Source organism: Rhinolophus sinicus, linkage group LG04 (genome assembly GCF_036562045.2).
Source record: "Rhinolophus sinicus isolate RSC01 linkage group LG04, ASM3656204v1, whole genome shotgun sequence".
Lineage (NCBI taxonomy): Eukaryota > Metazoa > Chordata > Mammalia > Chiroptera > Rhinolophidae > Rhinolophus > Rhinolophus sinicus.
The window spans coordinates 141854746-141874045 of record NC_133754.1 but is presented as its reverse complement, the minus strand read 5'-3'; the positions used below and the strand labels follow the sequence as shown (position 1 = coordinate 141874045).

At 41.0% G+C, this 19300-nt stretch overlaps 1 protein-coding gene across 16 annotated transcripts in view; it reads right to left on the bottom strand.

The window, feature by feature from the left end:
• Nucleotides 1–9122: 9122 nt before the first annotated feature.
• Nucleotides 9123–19300, bottom strand: part of TJP2 (tight junction protein 2) — a 112449-nt gene continuing 102271 nt past the window's right edge. For 9 of the 16 annotated variants that reach the window (XM_019730483.2, XM_074330519.1, XM_019730492.2 and 6 more), the window contains 6 exons: nucleotides 16797–16897; nucleotides 15349–15561; nucleotides 14032–14142; nucleotides 12511–12843; nucleotides 11031–11116; nucleotides 9123–10107 (listed from right to left, as the gene is read on the bottom strand). In XM_019730483.2, coding sequence (XP_019586042.2) covers nucleotides 9942–10107; nucleotides 11031–11116; nucleotides 12511–12843; nucleotides 14032–14142; nucleotides 15349–15561; nucleotides 16797–16897 — 1010 coding nt within the window. In that variant the 3' untranslated portion in view covers nucleotides 9123–9941. The remainder of the gene's footprint in view (nucleotides 10108–11030; nucleotides 11117–12510; nucleotides 12844–14031; nucleotides 14143–15348; nucleotides 15562–16796; nucleotides 16898–19300) is intronic. The other 7 variants (XM_074330522.1, XM_074330523.1, XM_074330520.1 and 4 more) reach the window with 2 other exon arrangements.

Sequence of the window (19300 nt, the reverse complement as noted above, 5' to 3'; positions counted from 1 at the left end):
TAGAGAAGAAAGGAAGCTCACATGTGTTAATGGTCGGGTCGGGCTAATATTTCTGTAGTACCTGCACTGGGCCGGTCACTTACATCGATTCCTCATTTAATTCTCACAACCACACTTGGCAAGAAGAACTACTGCTAGCCCCCATTTTACAGATGAGGAGCCTGAGGCTCAGGAAGGTTAGGCAACTTAGCCCAGGTCACAGGACCAGTGAGTAACTGCAGCCAGATCAGCTGAGATGTCAATCCTTGCTCTGAGCCGAGGATGGAGGTGACTAGCTCTATCTGAGCCACTCGGGCTCTCTCACGGGACCCTTTCCCTCAGTTAGCTCAATCATCTGAGCAGCAGATAAGAAAGTGATGGATAGGGAGAAGGCACTTGCCTCCCCTTCCTGTCCCACAGAACGAGCACTGCCATCCTTCCACGTGACCCCCTTTCTACCCAGTTATTCCAATTGCAGAAGACTGTAGAGTTGGTTTCCTTTCCACTCTTGTCATGGGCATAGCTACTGATGGCTAAGTAATGCCTAATTTATGAGATATTAATTAATTTAGGCCTGAACAGGAACATAGGCACTGGAACACAAGTCTTGCAACTGGACCTACTACTACTTTCTAATCTGCTGTTAATGTACTAGACATTATGTGTCTTTAGAAAATTCTTCAGAATGCATTTCCCCAGACCGGGTCCACAATCCTGACCTTTGCAATCATCTTGCTAACAAAGATGGATGACCATCCCTCAGAAATCCTGTTGGGTCCTTATTCAGCTGTTCAGGGAGGTAATTTTCTAAGTTACAAAAATATATCTGCCACCTTTCCCCAAATCTCTAGGTCTTATTCCAACCGATTCAAACCGTAATAGCCACAGAGAAAAGGACTGAAAAAGATATGCTCCTTAGTTTCCTTTCGAGCCAGGTGAAATTTCTGGCCCGTGATGGAGAGTAAGTTGCAAACCTGCCAGAGTTCCTCCTGCAGGTTCCGAATGCTGGCTTCCCTGGCAGCTGTGTGGATGCCACACACGGCTTGGTTCTGGGAGGGGAATGGGGACGCAGGGAAAGGTGAGCAAGGTTTGCAAACCCCATGACCTCAGTGATCACAAAGGCCCTGTTGGTAAGTGATGCTGGGTGAGTGCTGTCTGTCTGAGGCAGCAGCCACCCAGCTCCAGCCTACAGTTGTCATCCAAAGGTATGGGTCCAGAACCGCCAAATCTATCATTTTTTTAAAGAAAAGCCCCAATTCTGCACTTGTATGTAAAATCTGCCAAGGTTTTAAATAAATAAAAAATGTCATTGCCCTGTGCAGGCCAAACGAAACACATTTGTGAAATAGATTAGTTCCATGGATTCTAGCAATTTGCAGGCTCAGTTCTAAAGTGCTATTTTGTTTGTTGGTTTGTTTCAGGTGTACAAAACAACACAGTGACTAATAAGTCTATTACCCAGCTGACACTGTACATAGCTACGACAATATTATTGACCGTATTCCCTATGCTGTACTTTACATCCCTGTGACTATTCTGTAACTACCAATTTGTACTTCTTAATCTCTTCTCCTTTCTCACTCAGCCCCCAACCCCCTTCCCATCTAGTAGCCATCAATTTGTTCTCTGTACATCTGACTCTGTTTCTGTTTTGTTTGTTCATTTATTTTGTTCTTTAGATTCCACATATAAGTGAGATCACACGGTATTTGTCTTTCTCAGTCTGACGTATTTCACTTAGCGTAAAGTGCTTTTTTAAACTGTAAACAGAAAAGGATACAACATGATCAATAAACTACTTTGAGAGATCCTCTAGACGGGACTTCTAGACAGACAGCGAGGAAGACTGGACTTGAAGCAGAAAACTTTGTTTTGAATTTAAACCACACTTCTGATCCATTAGCTGAAGGATTCTGAGTAAGTTGCATAACTATGTTATGGGTTACTCATAAAAGTGATGTAGGCACACCTGCCATTTTTACTAGCAGGGCTGTTACAAGGAACAAACTGGACGATCAAGTCAGGAAATTCTCATGCAAATAGAAGGCAGAGAAGCGGCCACATTCAGCACTTAGTGCTTGTGTTTCTCTGCACACAGACACACTCAATAAATATTTTTAGTTGACTTAGCTTGCCAACTTGCCTGCTATAATCCAAATTTAGAGAATTAATCTTTTTAATGATCTACAAAATAGTATGTGTGACTGTTAAGCATAATAAGTCATGTGCAAATGAGTGATTAGTGCAAAAACTATTGATCAAAGTTTTCAGACTTAGTGAAATTACATGATAATGAATAGATTTCTGTCTGGTAGAGATACAAATAATTTCTGGCTGGTGGAAAATATATCTGCAAAGGTTGTCATTTACTCTTCTGTAGGATATGAACCAGTTTTATATTTAATTCAGAATTTTTATTCTAATATTCCTTAATTAATTGCTTCTATGTACCTGGTTCCTCAAATGCTCTTCAAACAAGCATTAACATCTTACTGGCTCCTTCAGTAAGTAATGGGCTGAATCAAATTGTTGACATGTGCTCCTTTTATATTTGTATGAGAATCATAATTTTATCCTTTTGCAAATTATACTTTAATATTAACCTGTCTTTCTCTAGCCAAACTAAATTCTTAGCAGTTTTTCTCAACTTGTTTTACTAACCTTCTCCAGTTTCTAGCAGTGGTATCAATGTTGAAGTTTAAACAGGGCACAATGTCAGAAAATCATATGTCATTGACCAGCTTTTGTGATAAAAGACAGACATTACATTTCAATGTATGTCTCCTTTCATTCATTCATTCCATTTTTTACAACAAACATGCCTGGAATACATGCAGGACACTGAAGAGGATAAAAAGATAAGTAACAGACACACACACACACACACACACACACACACACACACACACACTCCTTTTAAGGAAACTCAGAAGTGAGTGGGGACAAGATCTGCACATTGATAACTAGAATACCAGCGGATACTGACTGAGGGCGGGGGAAGCTTTCTGAAGGAGTCAGTGAGAAACTTGACAGGGGCCATCAAAGAAGGCCTGACAGAGAATGTGACACATTAGCTGGACCTGGAAGAGTGACTAGGATTTTGAAAGATGGTGAAGAAAAGGGAAGCGTATTCCCAGTGGCGGGAATAACGGAGAATTCAAGAAAGGTATTGGGGACAAGTTGCCCTATGAAATTAGAACATACATGGACTTTGCAGAAGAGAGTTACCTGAGAAAGGATTTGGAGATCCGTTGGTGCATAACAAACTATCCCAAAAGTCAATGGCTTAACACAACACTTGTTTATCATTTCGCATACATTTACTGACCTAGGCTCGACTCGACTAGAATGTTTCTGCTCCACATCCTCTCTCATCCTGCTCAGGGGACAGCAGGTGGCCTGAGGAGTTTCCTTTCATGGGATGGCAGAGGTGCAAGAGAACAAGTCACATTGTCAACCCAGAGCCAAGCATTGAGGAAATAGATGCACACTCTTTAGTGGAAGGAACAGTAAAATCACATAAAAGCCAATGACGCATTCATCCTATCACAGGGACAGTAGAAAAACCTTGATTGCCGTGATAAAGAATTACACTTTGTTGCTAACAGACTAGATCTTAATTGCTTTCACCACAAAAAAGAAATGATAATTTCGTGATATGATACAGAGGTTAGCTAAAGCCAATGTGGTAATCATATTGCAAGATATAAAGGTTACAAATCAACACATTGTATACCTTAAATTTATACAATGTTATATACCAATTGTATCTCAATAAAACAATACAAGAATTAAACTTTGTTCTAGGCAAGAGGAAGTCATCACTGTCTTTTTAAGCAGAAGAGATTGTTCTCAGATCAATGTTAGATGATTCTGCCTGCTACCTGGGTGGAAGATTAGAGAGTTTACAACCGTCTGCCTAGGATAGTGGCTGTGGGAAAAGGGACAGAGGGACAAATTAAAAATAGTTTTTCAGTAGAATAAAGTAGGTCATCATTTGGAGGAAGAATAAGAAAATCAAAGACATCAGTCAGGTTTCTAAATTGGCATGGTAAAATTATTGATAGCTATAACAGAAGCTACTTTTACTGAGCACTTATTTTGCGCCAGTTACTATTACAAATATTTTATGCACACCATTCTATTAAAGTGCCACCAAAAAACGTATGACATAGTGTTAGTTAGTTTTCTACCCCTATTTTATAAATAAAAAAACAAAACAAAAAAAAAAACAAAAAAACCGGAAGCTTAAATAATTTGAGTAACTTGCCAAAGGTTCAAAGCTAACTGAAAAAACTGGGGTTTGAAAGTAAAATTGCTTTGATTCTACAATCTGAGCTCATCTTCCCTCTGTGCTGCCTTGGCAGGACAGGGATAACAAGGAAACCAGCTCCTTTAGTTCCAAGGGAAGAACTAACATTGGATTTGGGGAAAGGACTACATTAGTGACTTTTATATTCTGGCCCAATATACTATTTTTAAGTAATAAATGCCAGTGTATTTGTTGGTGCAAAACATCATTTTGATATTTTTAAATACTTGATATTTGAATCATTTACATTTTTTGACCCAAAGGTGCATTCATTTGGAAAGCATTCAGAATCTGTCCCTCTTGTTTCAAACCCTCCCCAAGTATCTTGCAAAGGTTGCCATTTCCTGTGTTTCTAATGAGGTTTATGTGTACCCATCAGTAATGCTTTCTATAGGTCCTTTGGGTGCTTCTATATTTCCTACTGTTCCTAATGGAGTTGTTTACAATGGCTGGTTGGGGGCAGCTGAAGAGGAAGGAGCATGCATGCGGGTGGGGGATTAGAGAAGGAGAAGGACAGGGTGTTGGGAAGTTTCTGGCTCAGCCAGCCCCTCCCCCTCATTTTTTCCAGTTCCTCCTTCTCTCCACTCCTCTTTTCTTTTATCCTCAGAGACAGATCTACTCTCAGAAGTTCAACTCATCTCTCGCAGAATGATTTCTATTAGTCAGGATCTTACCCAATCATCCTTCCTAGAGAGACTCATGCTCAGAAGAACAGAGGAACCATGTTTTCTGGCCCTCTCAGCAGTGAAATAGCATCTGAGGACAATGTGGGAGCAGTGAAACAACAGCTCCCTTTTTATTGCATAAAATATATACCAAAATAGTGCTATTGCCATGCAGTCACGAGTTTGGGGAATGTAAACTGTGCCGATTTTACATTGTGCCAATTTGACATCTTTGGTTATGTAAATTTCTTTTCAATCTCACGTCTTTCAGTGAATATTATTTTTAAATGTCAAAAATTTATTTTTATTGGGATCTCTCAACTGTAGTATTTGAATCCTTATTCTTCTTGTTTTCTCTCAATTTTTAAGTCTTTTCTACTTGTTAAAATTTACTCTTCTTTATTTAAAACAAAATATAAATATATAATATGTGCATATGTAAAGTATGTAAACATACCATATAAAGTCTATGCATGTGTCAATATATGTAATTCTTCCTTCTTCTGGTTCATACCTCCCTTCGTTCGTTCGTACTTTGACACTGGACAAAAGTACAGTTGCAAGGGTGGCTTACGAGGTAAACGGGGTGGGGTATTGTGATGGTTAATTTTTTGTCTCAGTTTGGCTGGGGGGAGCCAAGTGGACCAGATTATTTGGTTAAATGTTATTCTGGATGTTTCTGGAAGGGTGTTTTGGGGATGAGATTAACATTTAAATCCGTGGATTTTGAGTAAAGCAGACTGCCCTCCCAATGGGGGTGAGCCTTGTCCAATCAGTTAAAGGCCTGAATATAGAACAAAGACTGACCTTCCCTGAGCAAAGCAGGAATTCTGCCAGGAGACAGCATTTACACTCAGACTGCAAGTCTTCTCTGGGTCTCTAGTCCACAGGCCTTCCTTGCAGGTTTTGTATTTACCAAGCCTCCACAATCATGCAAGCCAACTCCTTAAAATCTCTCTCTCTCTCTCTCTCTCTCTCTCTGTATGTATACATCTGTTGGTTGTTTTTCTGGAAAACCGTAACTAATACAGGTATGGAAGCTTCCCCAGCCCCGCCCCCCTCCACTTGCCCTAGAAAATAAGCCTCTAATTTTTCTCCTGTCTCTCCTGGCCTATGACCCTATGCAGATAAACCTCTCACCTGGAGGACTCAGTAGATTCACAGCCCAATCAGCATCGAGGCCCCTCTCCCCAGGTCTTGGACCCCTGGGGGTTCCAGTCTTTCAACGGCCATGCACATTTCTCTTCTTGAAGAAGTGGGGTGAGGGCACCCTCAACCCGACCAACACAGGCAGGCAGGCCGGCAGGCAGGCAGGCGGACAGGAGGGCAGGCTAGCACACACGCACGCGCAGAACTGCCCTCAAAGCCTGAAGCCAACTGGTGAACAAATAGCCCAGCTCCCAGCTGCCTGGCTGGGAAAACTGGGAGGCACATTTTATCCCATTCACCTGCTCACCTGCGTTTCTTGGGGAGATTAAGTCTGGTCTCCCACTGCAGTTTCCTTGTATTCCCCAAATGACTTACATTCAAAGCCTGGTCTTGGGGTTTGCTACCCAAATTTAAACCCAGCCCAGCCCCCAAATTACTGCTGTTCATTCACCAAACAAAATTGGGGTTGACAGAAACAGTAAAGTGAAGGATGGACGGAAAGTTATGCAACACTTCTCTGCTTGCGAAGTATGACTACAATGCAGACTCCAGACTTCTCGGGAGACAGGGTGGAGGGAGGGAGGGTGGAGGACGTAGCCCAGAGACCCGCTGAGAGTGCAAAATTTCAAATGTACAATGTTTTATCTTATAAATTAGTGGGAGGTTTGCATTCTGCTGTATGAGCTAGTCTTCCGCCTCAAAATCTTTGAGTAAAAAGGATTTTCCAGAATTGTGGGTACATGTTTACCTTGGGGCTTCATTCCTGTCATAACGCTATTTGGGAAGTGTTGACCCTAGATATTCCAGAACTGCTCCCTAGATTAGGTCACAGTGCAGAGTGGCGATTCTATACTGCAGCTTTGGGTGTTTTCTCCAGAACTTTCACTGAGTGGCCCTTCACTGAGTGGAACTGCCCTACATGAAAGAACACAGTAAGAGACCTCCAAAATCACCTTTGCAAGTAAGTGGCCATGATTGCATGATGCAACCTAAGACCTCACAGGACAAACAGAATGAGGAAGGGGAGAAAATGCCCAACAATTTTCCCCTTGGGGACATCCTCAATCAGATCGCGTCTGTCAAATCTTGTGCCCCACACTGGCCTCCGAACAGCAGGCGCCGGACGGAGAGCAGTGACTACCACCCTCACCGGCTTTGGCTTCCTTATTTTGTTATTTTTCCCTTTCCTCATATGCCTAACTCCTATTTTTTCCTTAATTGTACTACACATACATTGTAGGCAGCCTGAAATCCTTCCCTGAACAAAGCAGAATATGAATGAGAAGTGGGGGGACAGAGACTGGTGGTCTCTCCGGCACTCTGTGGGGACATTGTGCACCACTTGAGGTATCACAAAAAGGTGCTGGATCCAGATGACAGCCCAGCTCCTGCTGAAAAGCCTCCTCTCCTTCCCTCCCTGCGTTTGCAAAAGGTCTCATTCCTGTATTCGAAGTACATAAGCAAATTAAATCATCACATATTTAATCATCGTGTTTTTTTCTATCCACAGAAGTGCCTTTCATTTACAGATATGCAGATTTGAGTCAGTGCCTTGAGGACTGCTCAGAAATTCAAGGTTCTGCACTAAAGGGTTCATGAATTTCAGCACCCAGGTTGATAGAGACACAACCGAGGATGTATTTATAATGTAACTCAGTTATGAGTAAGCTGAATTTCTAACTCGACTAAAACACAAGCTTTACGCCTTTATGTCAATTCATATTGTAAAAGACCCTTAATGGAACCAAGACTCTTTTCCTTTCCTAAATCCGGTATACTTTTGATTCATACAAGCCTAACATCCTAGGCTGTCTTGCTTAAATTCTAAATATATTTTAGGCTTTAAAGAGTGAATGTGGGAGTATAAATTGATGCAACTTTTCTAGGAAGCAATCTGGCAATAAACATTAAGAGCCTTAAAAATGTTCCTATGCTTTTGCTCAGTAATGCCACTTCTGAGAAATCTACCTGCAGGAAAGGATTGAAATGCTGATCATTGATATTAAAAAATGGATTATATACCATTATGGAGGCATATTTCATGTGAAAGAGGGAAAAAACTAGAAACAATACAAACAGCCAATAATAGCAGCAGTCCATTGATGAAGCAGTCACACAATGTATTATTCTAGTTATTTGCAATGATGTTTGCATGAGTTTTAACTACCTGAGAGCAATGTTCATAATAGAATGTTAAATAGAAAAACCAAGAAACTGCAAACAGTTTACCCCAAATATAACACAAACAGACATCCACAAATATACAGAGGGTACCAAAAAAATGTATACACATTTTAAGAAAGGAAAACAGCTATATTAAAATTACGCTGATGGTAACCACTTTGAGCACCTCTTCTAATTGTGGAAGTAAACATGACTTGTATTCATCTTTTGTTATCAGTATGTATTGACTATTACAATTTTAATACTGTTTTTTTCCTTTCTTAAAATGTGTATACATTTTGGGGGCAATCTTTGTATAACTGGAGGGAATGAACCAAAATTACGAGAAATGGGATTATTGGTAATTTTTGTTTTTCCTGTATCTCCATTTTCCAATGTTCAGCAGTGGGCATGTTCTCACTTTTATGATCAGTAAGTGAAATAAAAGTTACATTTAAAAATAAGAATTAGGGTCCAGCCCAGTGGCTCAGGTGGTTGGAGCGCCATGCTCCTAACAAAGAGGTCGCTGGTTCGATTCCCACATGGGCCAGTGAGCTGCACCCTCTACAGCTAAGATTGTGAACAACAGCTCTCCCTGGAGCTGGGCTGCCGTGAGCAGCCAGAAGTTGGTGTGAACTGCTGGGAGCTGCTGGGAGCTGCCAACCAAGGCCGACGACCAACTGCCTCAGCCAGGGGAAGTGCAAGGCTCATAATACCAGCCTGGGCCAGGGAGCTGTGTCCTACACGACTAGACTGAGAAACAATGGTTTGAACCAGACTGGGGTGGGGGGAGGTGGAAAAAAGGGGGGAGGGGCAAAGGAATTAGTGTAGAAATCCAACACAAAGCAAATTAATTGATTGCAATGTCCTCCTTTTTATTAAATTATAAAACTGTTGTCAATACACACACTTTTGGAAATAAAATGTGGTTTTCTTGAGTATCTGCTTTTGTGGAGCACATAGTTTTATACAAACAAAATTTCTATACTTATATCTTGGTCTTCAAGCTGTTTAGCACTGGTAGCCAAACTACCAATAATAGCTCTTATATATACAGTCAGAATTTGTGGAAAATATTACAAAGACATATGCCTTGAAAAGATGACACAGTGCAGAGGAAACCATAGCTATTAAACTGGTACAAAAATTTAGTCAAAAGGTTTTATAGTCCATTATGGCTTTGCATAAAGCTTCAAAGGAAGAAAATTTAAGACACTTCTCATCAAAGGCACTTATAGAGTTGTAATAAAATACTTCTTTGAATTTAGTTGGAGTCCGACAGTATTTTTATTCCTTTTTTTACATTCTGTCTCACATTGAAACAGTTCTTGAAGACAGACAGCTATTAATGAGGAAAAATAGTTATTACTTCTTAATATACATGTTAAAAATATGCAAACAGAATTAATACAGATTTTGGTCCACTGAAGCAGGTAACAGTATCAAACTGTAGTGTTTCTCTGAATTCTGAGCAAAAAAGCCATAATCTCCCCAGACCCAGTCCCACAAATAGAGTCATCAGTTCTGAATTTGCATTGGCTGTCCCCTGGATGGGAGCTCAAGGTCCCACATTTGCACAGTGCATTTTAACTGGAAAGAACATCCCGTGGCTCCGCAGGTGTGCTGCTCTGAGGTGGCAGCAGCGGGGTACATAAGAGTCAGTTCTCAGATGCCTACAATTCTGTGTCCCGGTACCGGGATGCCTGGCCGTAATAACCGCGCTTTGAGTGTTCTGACAGCTGCTGGCGGTATTCTTCCTCCTCCGCATCACTTCCATAGCTTCCTCTGGCATCTTGATAGAGTCTGGAAGGACCTTTCTGTGGCTCAGGGGGTCTGGAACTAAAAAACACATTGAGAGGGCTAAACGCTCAGTGGGCAATCACCCAAGATGGCTTATCCCTGAGCCACACCCTGTACTGACAACCCAGGGACACTCCTGGCCCCAATTCAGTTTCACAGTTATGGGAGTGGGGATGGGAATAAATAGGTCAAGGCTGATGCCCACCTGGGTAGTGAGGGAGGAAGCCAGCAAGGTGCTCCCTAACCTAAGTATTCCCTAGCTAGACCCAGGGGGTGGGGGCTCTCCAACTCTAAGTTCATTGGCACAAGTGTCACAGTTCAATTGGTAGAGATATTTGCCGTTAGTTTTCCATTGCTGTAAAACTACACTCTAGCTTCTAGTCAAAATAGCCACAAGAAATGTGATTTATTTACTTATTTGTTTACTATTCTCGGAAGCAGGAAATTATCCAGTGTAAAACCTCAACAGGAAGATGCTGTGGTAATTCCTAGTGCTTATGTAGCATTTTTTAAATGCAGCATCTTACCAATACCGGTCAATGGATTGTTACCCTCCCTTCAGACCACCGTTCAGCACAAGTGGCCTGACTTTGCTAAGTGATGGAAAGGAATTAAGGAGCTTGGCTATGAGCCCGGAAACAGTAGCAACAAAACAGGTCTAGGCCCCAGGAATTTTGCTCATGTGTTATTATCCTTACACAATTTCACATATCTGTGCTCCAATGTGTCAAAGGGAACTGACTTGAAATATCAATGATTACACTTTGTCAGAGTTTTTGCACACAAGCAAAATTACCATGAAATTTTGATTCTCTAATCTTTACAATTAAATTTGTCTAAATAAATAAGTTAACCACAAATAAAAAAAATATTACTTTGAAATGCAGGTAAAAAAAATTCTTAGGAGTCCAAGTCCTAGGAAAGCCCCTCTTATAGACCTTTACCTGCCAAGCAGCCCTTACCTTGTGTACTGGGGCAGGCCAGGATCTGGCTTGTGGGTTTTGATCGGAACTGCATAGATATCAGGATGCTTCTGAGCAATTTCAATCTGTGGTGATTAAGAAAAAAAATAATAAGAGGGAAAGAATGAACCATTAGATAGTCAACTTGTTGATTTTCTGCTGGTCCCATTTTCCAATGCCATTTCAAGGAGAAGAAGAAAACCTGAAGCAACGCTCTAGTTTCCATGCTGCTGTGTGATGTCCAGGGGTACATGTCGAAAAGGAAAAACGTTTTAAGCAATGAAATTCTGACACATGTTACAACATGGCTGAATCTTGAGGACATTATACTAAGTGAAAGAAGCCAGTCACAGATGGACAAATATTGTATGATTCCCATTATATGAGGTTGTTAAGCAGTCAAAATCACACAGAAAAAAAAAAAAAGAAAAAGAATGTTTACCAGGGGCCGATGGGGGCAGGAGTGAAATGGGGAATAACCATTTAATAGTTTAATAGATACAGAGTTTCAGTTGGGGAGGATGAAAAAGTTCTGGAGATGGATGACGGAGATACCTGTTTCCCCGAAAATAAGACCTAGCCGGACAATCAGCTCTAATGCTTCTTTCGCAGCAAAAATTAATATAAGTCCTAATACTGTATTGTATTGTATTATATTATATGAGACCAGGTCTTATATTACAGTAAAATAAGACTAGGTCTTATATTAATTTTTGCTCCAAAAGATGCATTAGAGCTGATTGTCCTACTAGGTCTTATTTTCAGAGAAACATGATAGTTGCACAAGAATGTGAATGTACTTAATGCCAATGAATACTTAAAAGTGGTTAAAATGGGAAATTTTATATTGAACATATTTTACCACACTAAAAAAAAAAAAGAAAGAAAGAAAAATGCTAAGAAGCCCTGCTGATGTTGTGACAAACTTAAATGAAGAAAACTCCCATGTCCACTGGGCACAATATGCTCCACAGACCTTTACATAAATTCTTCTTTGACTTTTGAAAGGTTATATCTGCACATGGTACAAAAATACAAATAGTATCAGAAAGTACAATCTATGGACCTATCAATTGTAGAATCCAAGGTTTGCTTGGTTTCTACTATGGCAATTCTGGGAGCAGATTAGAACTCCGTGAACAAACATACCAAAGGTTTTAACAAACAATAACTCCTGAGAGGCACTGATTCTCGTGTCACACATTCCAGAACATGACATAAAGTTCTGAAGTACAAAGAGCAGAATCTTATTCACCTATCGTGTGAGGCTTTCTTGATTGGAAGAAACAGGGATGCACAAATAGCCTGACAATCTGCAAATGACACGCACAGGATGTGCCTTTGGTGTCATGCATGTGAACATCCCTTTTATGTCGGTGGCAGTGGAAAACAGACTGTGAATCATTATACTGAAATGAAGTCCATTTAAAACACTGACTGTTGACGCGCTAAGATAACCTAGTGGTGTACAAACAATTACCCTTGCATTCTGGGCTTCTTGGAGCTCTTGCATTCTCTGTAATCTTGCCTTGTGATCCATCTTCTCAAATATTTTCACTTTCCCCAAGACAGACTTGGGTGTGTCATCTTGCTCCTCACTGCCCTCTCCCACCTCCTCACTCTCCGGAGGAGGGACGGGAGTGGAGGGCTTCAGTATAGACCGGCCAAAGGCAGGTTTCGCTGCAACAGGAGGAGGGTGACTCTTGGCAGATGCGCCGGGAATTTCGTTCCCAACAACAGCTGGGGGGGAGTTTGACTTGTATTCGTAGGACCTGGAATAGTCAAAGGACTCTTCTCGGTTCTGGGTTCTGGCCTGCAGAGAGCAATGACATATTTTTACCTTGGGCTTTCAGTTTATTTTCACATCTATATTAGTGATTTAATACACTCCATTTCCTGATCAGTTTCCAATGGTGGTCAACAAATACCATTCCGACAAAGAATCAAATATAGCAGGGCAAACAGCCACTGGGCGGGCATCCTGATCCCTACCTCACGGCCTACAGAAGAGTATGAAGAGCTCTGGAAACGCAGAGGATGCTGAGGAAGTGCTGGGAGCCCTGCAAGTGCTAGAGGTAGGCCAGCACTATAGCATACTGGAGGAAATTCGAATTTGGAAGACGACCTCAGAACAAGTCAGGCTTCAGGATGGAAGAGTGGGTCCCTGAGTTCACACCACACTGAGGGCACATGCCCTGGCCTGGAGGTGAGGCCCAAGTCCAGTCATGAATGAGACTGGGGTGGGGAGTGGGGAGGGCACATCATGCTAACAGCCACTCTCTCTCCACACTTCGATCCTAGGCCTGCTTGTAAATTTTCACTGATATATTGTATGAGGTCACTAATTACATTTGATAGCTCACACAATCAATTCTTACTTTCTTCTCCTCTAAAAGATTGAGTTAAATGGAGAAATTTGATTGGGTTGTAAGGTAAAAACTCTAGTCATAGCTTTGATTCAAAGAGGAGACAAAGAATCATATGACATACACCCATGTGTTCTGATAACTGATTCTGTTCCGGATAATGATTTATTTAAAAAATCAATTAAGCTGCCATCATAACAAGAGGCATTGTAAGCAATGGTGGTGATTGTTTTTTTAAGCAAATCATCAGTAAGGATTTTCTGGTGCATCTATTTCAGATTGTGGGCAGAAAACTCTAATTGGACAGAAAAAGAAAAACAAATTCTGAGATTGCTGATTCTGTGCACGCAGTATTTGTCAAACTTCCCTTTCTACATCAATTAATTAATTAAAAAATACTAGCAATCCTAAAATTGTACACTCTCCTAAGCCTTCCATTCCCTCCTTCCTATCTTTTCGCTTTTCTCTAATTTTTGGATTCACCCAATAGGCCAAAAAGGCAGGTTCAAATAGAGAAATAGTCAACAACATAATTCAACACCATCTTATTGTGCGTGCTCTTCCCTGGCTATGCAGGGAGCTCCAGGGGCGTCTGCTTCCTTTTCCTTCCCATGCTGGGCTTCCCAGCCACGTACCTTGGGCGGCTCTGGTTTGAATGCCGGGGGCGGGCTATTGTCCCTAAGTTGATCTCTGCTAGTATCCCTCCTCATCTGAGCTCGTGGCTCTGGGCTGGGTTTCCTTATGCTCTACAAGACATAAAGGTTCATGCACAACAAGAACATCCCAGCAGAGAGAAAAGAGCACTCATCTGCTTTGCTGGAGTTCTGAGGACTTGGCATAAATTCAGATCTGAGGTCCATAACCTGTATAAGCTGAGATACTGACCCAGTGCTTCTTTACTGTAAAGGCAGATACCAGGCATATTCCCATTAGCAAATGCTTAAGATACATTTTTCAACTAGATGCATCCACTGTAGTAGTCTCTTCATTAAAAGTACAAAACAAGTCTAAAGCTAAAGTCTAAAATCTCTTTCGTCACATATAGCTGTTAACATTTTTTAAGCATTAGATTATCTATATCTGTAGACATTGAGGAGTTAATTTATTCTCTGTAAGTTGTCCAGTGGTATACACTAACTTTTTGGCATGGTGGATTTTATCCCCCACCTTCAACTTAATTTTTAGAACTAGTTTCATAAAGAATAAAAACATTCACTGCAATGAGCTAAATGGGTAAAGGGAAGTCCATAGCAATAATTATCCAACTATACGGATAATCTCACCTATGAAGATCATTATCCCAATATTCTCTGAGGTGCAACTAATAATTGCTCTGGTTCTAACTTAATGCTTGTCAATATGATTTCTAGGATCACAGAAGCCATCTATTCACTGGCCCGTGGATGCATAGTTACGTGATCAGGCATATATTTGATTACGAACTCAATTCAAAAATTGAAATGCAAGAGAGAAGGAAACTGATGGGGAAACACTCAGGAGCTTTGGCAAGATTAGAAAGGTTAAAGGTAGGATGGAGAAGAAAAGGCAAGGATATCTAAGAGTACAGAGAGAGTGAGAGAGAGAGACCTAATCAAAGGTTACAAGTAAATACAACAATATTGTATTTAAAAAATAATGTTCCACCTGTAATTTGGACGGTCGGCTCATAAGGCCGTTCAGGTTACCCTCACGCCCAAGGGCATCGGTGTGAGGAGTGCCGATCACTCATCGTCTCCCAGTGCCTGGTTCCTGCCCCGCTTTCCCATGGACCACTACTGCCGTCATGCAGGCATTGACTTGGAATGAGACTCCCTACAAGTCATCTGTTTCAACCCTTAGGAATACCTTCTACAGCACCTTGAATTAACAGCTGTCGAGAAGAATTCAAGTGAAACACCAGAACCTCCTTGTCCTGCCCGTGGCCTCGCAGCCTGTGGCCTGCCTCGCCTCACCTCCTCATGCTGCACCGGCTCCGAGGAGCGGGTGATGGAAGACACCAGCGGCTCCTCAGCTGGCTCATCCAGCTCATTGTCAGTGTAGGCGCCTCCTTCGCCGTCGGTGTCTTCAAAGTCACTGATGAGGCGGCTGTCGCAACTCAGATAGTCCGCGCCCATGGCGGTTAAGTAGGACATGCGGTCTTCGGGGTCATCATCCATCCCTTCCATCTAGAGGAATTTGTTTCGGAGGGTCAGTGGTGTGTGCCATTGGCTCATGGGAGTGGGGACTCAAGAAAATTCCCAAGGGCACAGCCAAGTGACTGAAACCGTGACATGTTCTAGAAAGGAAAGTCACCTTTATTTTCCTGAAATCACTTGGCTTTAAATAACTATGTTAATTTTTGTGCAGGGACTCAAATTAGGAACCCTCCACCCTATCTATCCTTGCTACTGTCCATCCTATACACTGCTACTGTGTCACGCTTCCTCACTCCTCAGACTGTTGTGCTTTTCTTCCAGAATCTGGCTTCTCTCAAGCTTCTTCTGCTGGTACTTGTCTCCTAGGCATAAATGCACACTGTCTTGTGCTGCACACCTCTTCATTCAGTCACCAGATTCTCAAATCCTTGAGGGCAGAAGCTCTGTCCTATTCAACTTGTCACCTCAGAGGCTAGCACAGAGCCTTAGTGCGCTGTAAGGGCTCAGGAGATACTAGACACCTTGACTAAACATGCGGTTCCCAAAGGGCAAGGCTAGGAGGACTCAACCAGCTCATTGGCTATTGACTCGCTTCCACAATGAAATTGTACCTCTAAAGTCTCACCAGCTACCTCCAGCGGGACTACAGAAGACGAGCACCAAAGGCTCCTAAAGCCACAGGAAATTATACACTCTCTCTCTCTGCATCCTCCCTGCAGTACAGCTGTGTGTAAACTACATCCACCGATGAGAAGCTAGCCAATTTTAGAAGCCTATATGAGTTTCCTAATGCCCTTTTATCATCTATTCAAATGCCTAGGACACATTCTCTGCCAACCTTCTTTCTCAGCAAATGATTCCACCTCCATTCATTTTTCTTCTTTCCATTAATTTTTAACCATGTTCTCCATGCCCCTCCACCTCACCTCTCACCTCCACTCTGAGTTTCCCCCGTCCTTTGTAAGCCGTGGAGCTCAGCTAGAGATCTTGTAAGCTCTGATTAGTGTGCTTGGAACACAATACTAGTTACTACGTTAAAAGTAAAAAGGAAGTGAATGTAGGGTTGCATATATCACATTCTGCTTTTCTTTTAAAAGCCCCTTCGTTTTATTACTTTTTCAGAGAATTTATAAAATTTCAAACTTGATTGGCTCATATGTTGAAATCACTTCAAATGGGCATGGCTTTACTACATTCACTACCCTCTTGAGAAAAGATTCAAAACGTGAACTCTCACCTCACAGCAGAGTATCTAGGCCACATACCTTTCCTTCAGAGACCCAAACTGCTTCTCCTTGCTGATGCTGAATTGCGTCCTTCAAGCTGCCAAACCAGCTATCATTGGCTGAATTTAGGTTGATTGTAGCTATAGAAATGTAGGCAAAAATGTTTGCATCAATTTCCAGAGCAATGTTTACGTAAAAACTTATTTGACATAATTTATACCCATTTCTGAGTTAAAACTTTGACAAATCAAGAGGAAGTTCGCACATATTTAAATACTAAATCCCTTTAAGTTGAGTTTACATTACGTATGGATCTTATAAAGCCAAAAATGGACGAATTTCTTTTAAGAATGTCTATTTTTCAGAAAAGTTACCTTAAATAAATAAATATATATATATATATATATATACACACACACACATACATATATTATGTATGTATATATACATACATACATATACACACATACATACATATATGTATATATGTTTTTAAAGAATATATTTTCAGGAGCAAACACATCTAAAACAAATATAAAAGTACCATATTTTAAAGATCATTACATAGACATGTATATTATATAAATAAGAAAACTATTCACTAATGTGCTGGATAGCTCCAATAAAATACTGAAGGTAACATTTAAATGTATACCATTTTGATAGTGTTAAACATTTCAGAATATACATACAGGTGTATATTTAAGTAATGTACAGTTTCTACTCAGAACAAAATATATCTTACAGAATAACACTTGCTACGGGTTGACCAAGCACTCTTCCAAATACCTTACATAGATTAGCTCATTTCATGCTCACACAAACCTTGTGAGGTAGGAATTGCCATCATCCCCATGTTACAGATGAGAAACAGGCACAACAGTGAAAGTAACCAGCCCCAAGCCTCACTCCAAATAACTGAAGAGGGACTAGATGCAAACTCAGAAGTGTGCTTTTAGAGCCTATGGCCTTTGCCACTGCACGACACAGCCCATCTATCTAAAAACATGAATTTAGAGCACCAATGTAAAATACCGGCCAAGTACAACATACGCAAATCATTCTTGAGCAAGATGTATTTAGGGGCAAGTGGGGATAAACCAGACAAGTAAACTGATCCAGAATAACAAATTAAAATGGACCTAAAAGATCAAACAGCAGGGAAATTAGGATTTTTTTTTTTTCGGTTTAACTACAATTCCAAGGCCTTTTATTAGAGGGTATAGCATTCTGTGTAACACCCAAAAGAAAATTGGGGCTTGCTGATAAAAGTTGTTCAGCACCCTGCTCCATCTATCCTGAAGGCTACATAATTCACTAGAGATAGCCAAAAAAGAACCATGAAAAAAAGTTTGTAAGCAACTATGCTGCAAGTTTTCTTCCTAGTAACATATACCCTTCTTTCATTTAAGAAGTTCTAACACTGACCTTGGAAAATCCTGAATAAGCTTATAATTTCACTGGTTATTAATTATTTACAGCATTAGAATAAACTGATACATTGGACAACTCAAGGAAAATTAACCTTGGTTCCTTGGACTTTTGCATCCTTACTACGGTACTTTGCAGATTTTTTTGTGCTCTTGGGTAAAACGTGATTCCATAATACTTAAATATAGAAGTGAGACTGTACACCCCAGAGACAAAATGAGTGATTTGCATCCACAGCATACAGAATATTAAACTGCCTTTTTGAGCTTTAAGCAGGAATTTTCTGAGTATAGTCTATATTTATCATGAGGAAAACCTAATGTTGAAAGGGCCATTTATGAAAGCAGAAAATATGTTCAGGCCCCCTGATAAAACGAAAAAGGTCATAAAACCTCTTGCTGAATTGACATTGAGTCAAGGACATGAAAAGAAAAAAAAAGAAAAGAAAAGAAGAAAGAACTTCACTCTTGCTAATTTCCTAAGCCCCATATAAAGGTAATATCTGACTAGGTTGGTAACATCTAACTCATGCACTTGACCTCTCTTTAACAGGTAGATGCACAACTATGACGTTACTTTCCTTTGACTTGGAATTAATACCTTTGGTTTACTGTTGGTTTTTGCTCATTAGATCTCAGCCGGGAGTCCTGGAACTTTGAGGAGATCCATTCCCAGCCCTGGCACCGCGTGGTCACTCCTCCCTCCCCAGCCAAGGGGGTTCGGAAGTGCCAAGAACAACAGCAAAAGGCGAGATTTAAGGCTGGACGGGAACGGAGGGAGGAACCGGGAATGACTGCTAATGGGCACAGGGTTTCTTTTTGGGGTGATGAAAATGTTCTAAAATTGATGGCTGTACAACTCTGAATATACTAAAAACCACTGAATTGTACATTTTAAATGGGTGAATTGTAGGATATGTAAATTAAATCTCAATTAAGCTATTCATGTGGCAGGAACACCCTCTAAACGGGCAAATGTCAGTCAAGGTGCCTGGCCTGACAGCCCAGCATCTTCCATCTACTTCCTGTGGTCTCCAGAGTCTCTACATTCCCTTGGGAAACCAACAATTGCCTACTGCAGTTTCGGTTCTTTCAGCTGGTATAATACAAGAT